The following is an 11,781-nucleotide window of genomic DNA, read 5'->3' on the forward strand; positions in this document are numbered from 1 at the left end:
AAATAAAGAGGGAAAAAAGGAAAATAAAGGGGGAAAAAAGGAAAATAAAGGGGGAAAAAGGAAAATAAAGGGGGAAAAAGGAAAATAAAGAGGGAAAAAAGGAAAATAAAGGAGGAAAAAGGGAAAAGCAGAAGGGAAGGAAAGGAAAAGGAAGGGGAGAAAGGAGGAGGAGGCGGGGCCGGCCCCGCCAGACACAAACACCATCAAAAAGCGAATTCGGCCCCAATTGCGGTGTCTGGGCCGCGGGACGCACCTGGCTGTAAATCCCCTTTGTCCCCAAAGCCTCAAAGCGCCGCGGGTCAATGGGGGGCGGGGAGGAAAAAGAAAAGAAAATAAAACTGAAATGAAAAAAGGGAAAAATAGAAAAGGGTGGGAGAGGTGGAGAGAGGAAAAAAACCTAAAAAAAACGCCTTAAAAACCTTTAAAAAGCTAAAAAAAAACCCTTAAAAACAGTTTAAAGGGTTTTTTTTTTTAAATATATTAAAAAGACAGGCTAAAAAGCACAAAAAAACCACTAAAAATCACTTTAAAAAAAACCCTAAAATAAACCTAAAAATCCCTAAAGGCCTTAAAAGTTCCTTAAAAAAAAATCCTAAAAAAAACTGTAAAAAAACTTTTAAAAATCCCCCAAAAAACAAAAAAGGGATGAGAAAGACGGAGAGAGGAAGAAAAAAAAAAAACCTAAAAAAAACCTTAAAAACCCTTAAAAAGCTAAAAATAAAACCCTTAAAAACCTAAAAACCCTTAAAAAGACACCCTAAAAAGCACAAAAAACCCCTAAAAAAACCACTAAAAAACCAATAAAATAACCCTAAAAATCCCTAAAAACCTTAAAAGGTCCTTTAAAAAAAACCTAAAAAAGCGGTAAAAAAAAAAAACCAACAACCAAAACTTTAAAAAAACCCCAAAAACCAAAAAAGGGATGAGAGAGAGACGGAGAGAGGAAAAAAAAACCCAAAAACAAAAAAAAAAACCCTTAAAAAACCTCTAAAAACCCTTAAAAACCCTAAAAACCTTTTTTAAAAAACCGCAAAAAAACCCCAAAACCCCCCAAAAAACCCAACAACAACAAAAAAATTGGGATGGGAGAGACAAAGCAAGGAAAACCCAAAAAGAAATCCTAAAAAAAAAACCCTAAAACCCCCCAAAAATCTTAAATAAATGCTGGGAAAAGCTTCAAAACCGCGAAAAGCGCCCCAAAAAATCCGCAATAAATGGAATTTTTTCATTCCCGCGGGCGCGGACGGGAGCTGGGGTTGTGCCAGATTTTTTTGGGGCCTCCGGGAGGTGAAAATTTGGGATTTTTGGGGCGGTTTTTGGTGCCGCTTTTGAACAGTGCCACCAAGTGTCAGAAACTCGCCAGCCTGGCCCGGTCCCGGGCCTTTCTTTGGATTTTTTTTAATTTTTTCCCTTTTTTTTTCCATCTCTCCGCGTTTGGAATTGAGGGGATTTTTGGGAATTTGGGGATTGGGTGATCAACCCCTCCCGCAGCACGGCTAGACCCCAAAATCTCCTTTTTCCACCCCAAAAAAAATCAGTTTATAAAGAATTTTTCCTCACCCCGAAATCCCCAAATCCATTAAAAACTCCTCGGGTTCGTTTTCTCCTCCTCCCGGGCGGTTTTGCGGAGGAATTTTAATTTTTTTAAAGCATTTTAAACCGTTTTTTAACATCTTTTAAACATTTATAAATGATTTTTTGACCTTTTTTTTTCTTTTTTTAAACATTTTTACGACTTTTTCCTTCCCTCCTCGCAGCTTTTAAATCACCCCGAGCCATAAAAAAAAAAGCGATAAGGCTCCAAAATTGATAAGAAACAGCCCCAAACCGGTTTTTTTTTTTACCCTCTCCGCTTTAAAATATGAAAGTATTGAAGTAAATCCTGAAATATTGGGATTTTCTGCCCGGATAAAATGCATAAATCCACCCCAAATAAACGCTTTCATCCCGGCCCTAAAAATAAATAACCGTGATTAAAGCGATTTATTTTTATTTTTATTTTTATGATCATTATTTCCTGCATCATTATTGCCATTATTGTTCCAGCTCGGCTCCCTGTGATTAAATCCCCGCCGGGTTTGGGGGGGAAAAAAATAAAGAAAAAATCGGATTTTTTAAAAAAATAATGGTGATTTTTCACGCTGGAATTTTGCCCAAAAGGCGAAATTTTTTGGGGTTTTTTTGACCCTTTTTTTTCCCCCCTCCCCCCATCAGCAGCACCTCTGGATCCACCTTTGGGCAAGGAGGAAAAATTCGCATTTTTGTCATTTTTTGCCCCAAAATCTCCGCCGGTCGTGGCCGTGACGTCACGGCCGCCCCTCTCCTATTCCCCCCTCCTGGAATTTTTGGGGATTTTCGGGATTTTTTCCCCCAAAAACCTTTAAAAAAAAAAAAATTAAATAAATAAAAGAAATGAAAAAGCCGCCGGCCTGGCTCTAATTTTATTTATTTCCCCCGGAAATTCCTCCCTGCTGCCTGAGCCGCTTTTCCACCCATAAAAATGAGATTTTCCTGCAGCAGATTTAACCAAAAAACCCCAAATTTCTCCCAAATCCAGCCCCTTTCGGAAGATCCCCTTTCCCTCTGGGCAAACCCCCGATCCGCGCCGTTTTACCCATTAAAATCTGAATTTTTTCCATTTTTCCTCCCTTTTTTTTTTGCATTTAATCACCAAAATAAATGAAATAAATGAATTAAAAAATTAAAACACACAATTTTTTTGGGGGGGGTTCCGTTGGTTTTTGTCTTTTTTTTTTTGCTGCTGAACTTTGATTTTTTTTTTTTTTTTTTTTTTTTTTTGGGAGGGGGAGATTTTCCGCGAGGAGTTTTATTTTATTTTATTTTATTTTATTTTATTTTATTTTATTTTATTTGGGCCTCTCTTTTGTTGGGGATTTCGCCAGTAAATCTGGGCAGGAGCAAAAATCACGAAATAAATCATTCCCCTCCCCCTGCCCAAATTAAAAGCAAAATTCACCCATTTAAACCCTTCAAAAAATAGGAAAAAAACCCCAAAAAAGTCCTTTAAATCGCCCCAAAAGCGCTTTGGAGCCTGGGGATAAAATGAGAATATTCCGGATTTTTTTCCCTCCTCCTCTCCCCTGGACGTGTTCTGACATTTGCCAGAATTCCTTTTTTTTTTTTTTTTTTTCTTCTTTTTTTTCCCCCCATTTTTTTCTGGAATATTTTCCAACCGCTGAGGGATTTAAGCAGCGAAAAAAGCGATTTTTTTTTTCCTCTTCCACCCCCAATAATCATAATGATAATCATAATTATTCTCGATTTTGGCCCCAAAACTCCAAGGAGTCGCCTCAAACTTTTGCTGCGCTTCCCTAAAATGGCCCTGAAAAGGAAATAAAATGAAATAAAATGAAATAAAATGAAATAAAATGAAATAAAATCAATTTCTTCCTCCAGGAGGGGAAAAAAAAGGGAAAAATTAATGGGAAAAGGCCCAAAAAAAGCTAAAATCCCATTTTTATGCACTTAGGAGCTTTAATTTCAAATAAATTAAATTAAATCAGCGAGAGGGGCTTGAATTGAGATTTTTGCACGGAGAAATGGGGGGGAAATGTGATTTTTGGGGCAAAATGAATTGGGATTTTGGGGTAAAAAATGGATTTTTTTCGTGAGCAAAGCCAGGCCAACCCTTCCCCCCGCGGCGCCAAAATTCAACTTTAAACCCCCCCAAAAGAGCCCCGAACTCCAAAATTCCGAGGGAAAAGGGGAAATTCCGGCAATTTATTAATTGGAATTAATTAATTAAGAGCTGCCCAAACGCCGAGGTTTTCACCCCAAAACCACGCGGCCCCTTCAGGCTGGAGGTCCAAAAATTCCATTTTCCTCCCGGAATTTGGTGGTTTTTATTTCTTTTTTTGGGGCGCTGTCCCCCCAGATTGGGTGGATTTTGGGAGAAAGAAATCAAAAAGGGATTTTTCACCCCAAGAAAAGGAGATTTCAGCTGGGGAAAAAAGAAAAAAAGGGAAAATAAATAAATGAGGGGCTCACGTGCGCCATAAACGTCAAAATAAAGGCGAGAAAAATGGAGAAAAAATTAAAAACGAGAGAGGGAAAAAAAAAGAAGTTAAAAAGGGAAAAGGAGAGAAAGGAGCAGGGGTTGAGGAGGGAAAAAAAAAAAAAAAAAAAAGAAGAAAATTCGGAATAAAGAAAAGCTTTTAATGGCCCCGCGCAGGCTCCGCGCGCGCGGCCGCGGGCCGGGGGGGAGGGGGCGCTCCCCCAAAATTCCCCGTCCTAAAAAAACCCCAAAAATCCCAATTTTCACCCCCAAATTCTCAATTTTCACCCCCAAAATTCCCAATTTTCGCCCTTTTCCCCACCCGGATAATCGGAATTTTTTTTGGGAGGGGGCGCGTCCTGAGCCCCTCCCCCCGGGATTGACCCCAAATGGTGAAAAAAAACCCAAAAAAACCCAAAAAACCCCCCAAAACCCCGAAATTGGCGGCTTTGGGGCCGCTCCGCGCGGCCGCGGGGAGGGAGGGGGGACAGGGCCGGGATTTGCTCCCAATTCCTGCGGATTTGGGATTTTTCCAAACCCCGACCCCACAAATTTGGGACGAATTTGGGATTTTTTTTTTTTTTTTTTTTTAAAGCCAAATTTCCCCCGCCCTAAATCAGCAAATCAACGCCGCGAGCCGGGCGGGGAGGGGAGCTGGGGGGAAGAAATCTTAATTTTGGGGGGATTTTTTCCCCTTTTTATCTTTATTTTCCTCCCTTTTTTCACCCCGCGAGCGTGGCCAGGACGGGTGAAAAAATAACATTTTTTTTTAATGGGAATATGAGGATGGGAATGAGGAAATTATTGGGATTTTCGCTGTTTTTTGGTTTTTTTTTGGTTTTTTTTTCTGGGAACAAAGAGCAACCGCTGCAGGACTTGTCCATATTTCCAGCGCTGTGTCGCACTTTTAATAAAACATCTGTTCTTGCTTCTGCTGATGAGTTCCCTTAATTGTTTGCAGACCCAATTCCGCCAGAAATCTCCCCACAAATCCACCCCCACCACCCCCTTTCCCCTCGCCGCGTGGTTTTCTCCAAAAAAAAAAAAAAAATCAAAATATCTTTTTTTTTTTTTTTTAATGACAAAAAAATCCGCCAAAAAACCTGGTGGGAAACGTCAAAAAAAATTCAATTAAAATTCCGATTTTTTGCGCGGTTTCGCTGATTGTTTTGCTGTTTTGCTGTGGTTATTTTAAATTTTTTTTATTAATTCCGCGTGGTTTTTTTTGGGTTTTTTTTGCTGTAAAAAAAAAACAAAACAAAACAAGGTTTGGAGGGTGGATGTGTTTTGGGTTTTTTTTTTTTTTTTTTTTTTTCCGGCAGCTGCTTTCTGCTGTCTATAAATCGAGCGGACTTTTAGGACTTGCCCTCTGTTTAGAGAAGTCATAAAACACTTAAACTTCCCCCGGCTCGCGGTCCCACGCTCATCCCGCAGGTCTCCAGCCCACCTTGGGAAAAGGGGAAAAAAAACCAAAAAAAAAAAAAAAAGGAGGAAAAAATAAAAAGAATTAAAATTTAAAATCATTTAAAAAAAAATAAAGCGAAAAGAAGCGAAAAAGGCAGAAAAAAAAAAGGGGGAAAAAGCGAAATAAAAGGGAAAAAAGAAGGGGAAGGAGCAGCAGGAGAAGGAAAAATCAGGGAAAATGAGAATTTAGGGATAAAAGGGAAAAAGAGGCTCTGGAAGGAGAAGTTTTTTGGGGGGAACTCCTCCAAAGTTGGGGCCCTGCCGCCCCTCTACCCCAAAATCCCCCAAAATTCTCCCAAATCCCCCCAAAATCCCCCCAAAATCCCCAATTTTGGGCTCCCTCATTCCCCCAGAACCGCCCCTCGGGTTTGGAAAAGCAAAAGAAAGCAGCAAAATCCTCCCAAAATTCCGATTTTTTTCTTTTTTTTTTTTTTTTTCCTCCCCCACGCTCCGGGGAGGGATTTTGGAAAGCCAGAGGGAGAAAAAAAAAACAGCGGAAATTGGGGAATTTTTGGGGGAAAACGCCCGGAATTCCTCGCCAAGGCCACGGCAGCGCCCCAAGGTGGGAGCTCCCCCCCAGCCGCCACTTTTGGGGCCAAAAATTCGGATTTTTTCCCCTTTCCTGGTCTGGGTTTGGCTGGTTTTTGGGTGTTTTTTGTGTTTTTTTTTTTTTTGTGTGTGTGTTTTTGTGGGTTTTTTTTCCAGTTGCGGTCCCGTTTATGGTTTTATTGCTACCATTGATGACTTTGCTTTGTTAGCCAGAGGAAAAAGAGCATAAAATCCTTTGGCATCCGGGTTCCTGTCATAGCTGGGGGGGCGAAATATTCCCCCAAAAAAGAAAAAAAAACCAAAAAAAAAACCACAACAACCAAACAAAACTCCTCGGGGGCTTTGCTTTGTCAGCCAAAAAAAAAAAAAAACAACAAAACTTTAAAAAAAATTTTTTAAAAATCAAAATTGGGGTGGATTTCCGACGCTTTCCCGACGATTTTTTGGGATTTTTGGGTTTTTTTAAAAATAAAAACCCGAGGTGGTTTAACAACAAAAAAGAGGAAGAGGAGGAGGAGGAGGAGGAGGAGGAGGAGGAGGAGGAGGAGGAGGCCGAGGGTTCTCCCCGGTAAAAATCGGATTTTTTGGATTATTTTTTGTTGGTGCAAATCCTCCCCGCGGTGCTGCGGGGGCTGCAGGTAGGGGCTGAATTTGGGGCGCTTTTGGGGGGGGTTTAGGGTGGAAATGGGGTCGGGGTCTCCCCTCCCCGCCAGGAAAAATTCCCGATCAAACTTTGGGAATCGCCGGAAACTCCGACCCGCCGGCCCGGGCCGCTCCTCCCCACCCCAAATTCCCTTTTTTTTTTTTTTTTTTTTTTTTTTTTTTCCGTTTTTTTTCCTTTTTGGGGACGTCAAGAAATGCCCCAAAACCTGGAGAAACGGCCCCAAAAACAGAGGGGAAATCCCAACTCCCAGCCCGGCGGGGGATTGGGGTTTTTTCTCCTCAAAAATCTCTTTTTTTCCCCAATTTTTTGCCCTTTTCCAGGAGTTTGGGAGCGCTCCCGATCCCGCGTTATCCAAGGAGAGGTCGCCATGTTTCTCCCCCCCCTTTTCCCCTTTTTTAAAAATTTTTTTCCTGTTTTTTTTTATGGAATTATTTCCCCCGTTTTGCCGTTTAAATGCGAATAACTCGGAGCAGGAGAAAAGGGGGGGGGAAAAAGGGAGAAAAATTAAATTTAAAAAAAAAATTAAAAATTATAAATAAATAAAATTAATCAATTAAATAAAAAGAAAAAAGAAATAAAAATATTAAAAAAGAAAAAGAGGGAGAGAGAGGGTAATTTATGGCTTAATATTCTGTGTTCGCCTGAGATTTATTGCTGGGAATTCGGAGCCGCTTATTACGAGATATTTAAGCGCAGCTTTCTTGGAAAGAATAATAATGATGATAATCATTTTTCTTTAAAAAAAAATCACAATAAAAGAGAATCAAAAAGAGCGTTGAGCATTTAGCACCGCTAAATTAAAAAAAAAAAAAAAAGAGAGGTAACGATAAGATAATTTTTTTTTTTTTTTTGGCGAATCTGAGCAAAATAAATAAGAGGAAGGCGCGGAGCAGGGTGGGGGGGGAGGAGAAAAATAAAAAAAGAAATTTGAATTTTAGGAATTTTAGGTCTCCACGAGCCCCTTGCCCGCCCACACCCCACCACCCCAATGTCCCGGGGGGTTTTTTTTTATTTTTTGGGGGGTGCCGGACTTACTTTCCATGCCCACTTAGTTTCAACTAGGGACTGGCGAGCAGAAAAAAGCAATTTTTTCCCTTTTTGACACGCGGCTCGCCATTGGCCCGGGCCGGGTCAGCTGACTGTGTCATTCTGTCTGTCCTGGAGCAGAGCCTTCCCTATAACAATCCTACACTTCCCACTACAAACTGGAGACTGAAATAAATATTAAAAGAAATCGCACGGGCCCAGGTGGCGCCGGGAAAAAGGAGAGAGAGAGAGAGAGAGGGACAGGGAGAGAGAGAGAGAGGAGGGGAGGATTTAAAAAAATTATATATATATATATATATATATATAGGGAGAGATATTAATTAATTAATTGGTTGTGGTGAGGCGGGGATAGAGAGGGAGAAATAGAGGGGGAATAGGGAAAAATAGAGGGAAATAAAGGAAAAATAGAGAGAAATCGAGGAGCAATAGAGAGAAAAATAGAGGGGAAATAGAGGAATAAAAGAGAGGAAATTGAGGGGGGAAATACAGAGGGGAAATAGAGGGGGGGAAATAGAAGGGCAAGAGAGAAAGGGGAAATATAGAGGAAAAAATAGGGGGGATAGAGGAAATAATAAAAGAAATAAGAGAGGGGAAATAGAGGAATAAAAGAGAGGAAATTGAGGGATGAGAGAGGCAAAATAGAGGAATAAATAGGCAAAATAAAGGAATAAGGGAGGGAAAATAGAGGAAGGAAAGAGGAAAACGAGAGGAAGGAAAGGGGATAAATAGGGGGATAAAAGAGGGAATATAGAGGAACTAACTGAGAAAAAAGGGGGAAATAGAGAAAAAAGGGGGAATAGAGAAAGAAAAGGAAAAATAGGAAAAATAGAGGGAAAAATAGGAAAAATAGAGGAAAAAAAGGAAAAACAGAGGGAAAAAGGGAAAAATAGAGGAAAAAAAGAAGAAATAGAGGAAAAAAAAGGAGAAATAGAGGAAAAAAAAGGAAAAATAGAGGAAAAAAAGGAGAAATAGAGGGAAAAATATTTTGAACAAGAAGAAAAAAAAAAGAAGAAGGGAGAGAAAAAAAACCAACCAAACAACCCACCGAAAAACCCCAACGAACGCAGCAAAAAAAACCCAAAAAAAACCAAAAAAACCAAAAAACCAACAAAACAACAACCCACACGGACAAAACTCCCACCGAGAGCTCGGAGAACACCCTAAAAAAACCAACAAAAAACCAAAACAAAAACAAAAAAGAAATTAAAGAAATATATATTTAAAAAAATTACAAAAGAACCCCAAAACGAGCACCACGGCGGAGCGGCGATGAATTCTTATTTCACCAACCCGTCCTTGTCGTGCCACCTCGGCGGCGGCCAGGAGGTGCTGCCCAACGTGGCCGCGCTCAACTCCAGCTACGACCCCGTGCGGCATTTCGGCAGCTACGGCGCGGCCGTGGCGCAGAACCGGATTTACTCCTCGCCCTTTTACTCGCCCCAGGACAACCCGGTGGTGTTCGGCTCGGGCCGCTCGCCCTACGAGTACGGCTCGAACGCCTTCTACCAGGACAAGGAGGTGCTGAGCAGCTGCCGGCAGAGCTCGGTCGGGGCGCACGGCACCCCCAATTCCATCGCGCAGGATTTCCCCAGCGAGCAGAGCCGCGGCGCGGCTCAGGAGCAGAAATCCGGCATCCAGATCTACCCCTGGATGCAGCGCATGAATTCGCACAGTGGTAAGTTTTTTATGGCTCGTGGCGGGGGGATAAATTAAATAAACTTGGAGGGTTTTATGGCCTTTCCCCCTCCCCTGCTCCCCGCTCCTCTCCTTGCTCGGCACCTCGGTAGGATGGGGATTTTATGGCGCCATAAAAACAATAATTTCGCGCAGTTTGCGGCTGGCTTTTTATTCGGGTTTGGCTTGTTAGGATCGGTTTTAATTAAAAGGTTTCGCCCGGCGGTGAAATATCGGCGATCGTAAAGTGGGATTAAATAGGGGAATAAAACTAAAGCGGCGCGGCCGGGGCCGCACGCGGAGTTCAGCGGGGAAAATAAATACGAGCGGGGTTTAGGGTGAGGAGGAAAGTTTTAGAGTTTTTTTTAGGGGTTTTAGGAGTTTATTTTTAGGGGTTTTAGGATTTGGGGGTGGCACGAGCCGGGGCCGGGGGGAAGCCGCCCCTTCCTCGCCGTCCCCGGCTCCCCCAAATCCAGGGAATCCAGGGCAAGGCTGGGCTTAAATCCCGCAAAATCAGGGCTTAAAACGCTCCAAACCTGGGCCAAACCCCTAAAAATCTGGCCTAAAACTCCGCAAAATCTGGCCCAGAACCCCGCAAAATCCCTAAGGTCCCTCAAAATCCGGGCTAGAGCCCTCAAAATCCGGGCTAGAACCCTCAAAATCCGGCCTTAAAAGCTGCAAAGTCTGAGCTAAACCCCTGCGCAATCTGGGCTAAAACCCCACCAAAATCTGTGCTTAAAGCCTCAGAATTTGGCCTAAACCCCCGAAATATCTGGGCTAAAACCTGCAAAATCTGGGTTGAGCCCCCACGGAATTTTGGCTAAACCCCTCAAAATATGGCCTAAACCCGCCACAAAATCTGGGCTAAAACCTGCAAAATCTGGGCTGAGCCCCCACGGAATTTTGGCTAAACCCCTCAAAATATGGCCTAAACCCGCCACAAAATCTGGGCTAAAACCTGCAAAATCTGGGCTGAGCCCCCAGGAAACCTTGGCTAAACGCCCTGCAAATCTAATCTAAACCCCTGCGAAATCCGGGCTAAACCCCTGCAAAACCTTGGGCTGAACCCCTACAAAACCCAGGTGAAAAGCCTCAAAAGCTCGGCCAAACCCCGCAAAACCTGAGCTAAACAACAACGGCCTAAACCCACCCACACCCCCCCACAAAACCCATCCTTAAACCCACCAAAACCCGGCCTAAACCCCGCCGATTTCACGCCTGAACCCCATCGCAACGCCGATGTTGAACCCCAGCTCCTTTCCAGCTTTCATTTCTTTTTTTTATTCATTTTATTTATTTTTTTTTTTTTTTTTTCCGCGCCGCGGTGGGGGTTGGGGAGTGGGAAGGGCGAGCCGGAGGGGCGCTGCGTTCTGACGATTTTTAGTCTGTTTTGTCTCGGCTTCTTTAGGAGTCGGTTACGGGGCCGACCGCCGGCGGGGCCGCCAGATTTATTCGCGCTACCAGACGCTGGAGCTGGAGAAGGAATTCCACTTCAACCGCTACCTGACCCGGCGGCGCCGCATCGAGATCGCCAACGCGCTCTGCCTCACCGAGCGCCAGATCAAGATCTGGTTCCAGAACCGCCGCATGAAGTGGAAAAAAGAGACAAATCTCAGCTCCACGCTGGCCGGAGCAGCGGGAGGAGGAGGAGGAGGAGGAGGAGGAGGAGGAGGAGGAGGAGGAGGAGGAGGAGGAGGTGGAGGGGGAGCGGCGGCCGACAGCTTGGCCAAGGAGGAGAAGCGCGATGAGACAGAGGAGGAGAAGAAGGAGTGATTCTTATTTTCCGTTTTCTCCCCCTCTCTCCTCATCTTTTTTTTCTTTTGTTGTTGGTATTTATGGTTGGGGAGAAAAAAATAATTAAAAAATTATATGGGGGGTGTGTGTGTGGGGGGGGTGTTGGCGGGGAGAAATAGAAAATAAATGAAATAAAAGGGCGGGTTGGGGTGAGAGCGGAGTGAAAGAGAGGAGCGGAAGAGAGGGGGGAAAAGTGGAGGAGTGGGAAGGTGGAGGAGTGAGTGCGCAGGGATTGAAAAGAGGGGTGGAGGGGTGAAAAAGTGGAGGAAAAAAAGGAAAAAAGTGGGGGGAAGAAATGAAAAAGTGGGGGGGGAAATGAAAAAAGTGAGGGGAAAAATGAAAAAGTGGGGGGAAAAGGAAAAAAAGTGGGGAAAAAAACCAGAAAAATTGGGGAAAAAAGAGAAAAAGTGGGGAAAAAGATGGGGAAAAAGGAAAAAAGTGGAGGAAAAAAATGAAAAAGTGAGGGAAGAAATGAGAAAGTGGAGGAAAAATGAAAAAGGGGGGAAAAATGAAAAGTGGAGGAAAAAAACTAAAAAGTGGAGGAATGAATGCGGAGGAATGAATGCGGAGAAAT

General features: G+C 43.1%; 1 protein-coding gene across 1 annotated transcript; it reads left to right on the forward strand.

Annotated features, from left to right (window-relative positions):
• Positions 1 to 8,318: 8,318 nt before the first annotated feature.
• On the forward strand, positions 8,319 to 11,186 carry HOXC6 (homeobox C6). Its single transcript, XM_053967380.1, has 2 exons — positions 8,319 to 9,414; positions 10,822 to 11,186. Exons 1-2 carry the CDS (start codon positions 9,009 to 9,011, stop codon positions 11,184 to 11,186), a joined length of 771 nt encoding a protein of 256 aa, XP_053823355.1. The 5' UTR covers positions 8,319 to 9,008.
• Positions 11,187 to 11,781: the final 595 nt, after the last annotated feature.

Source organism: Vidua chalybeata, chromosome 30, assembly GCF_026979565.1.
Source record: "Vidua chalybeata isolate OUT-0048 chromosome 30, bVidCha1 merged haplotype, whole genome shotgun sequence".
NCBI lineage: Eukaryota > Metazoa > Chordata > Aves > Passeriformes > Viduidae > Vidua > Vidua chalybeata.

Coding starts and splice junctions, on each gene's coding strand:
- HOXC6 (XM_053967380.1), top strand. CDS start 9,009: ATGAATTCTTATTTCACCAACCCGTCCTTGTCGTGCCACCTCGGCGGC. Junction 9,415..10,821: donor GCGCATGAATTCGCACAGTG/GTAAGTTTTTTA, acceptor CGGCTTCTTTAG/GAGTCGGTTACGGGGCCGAC.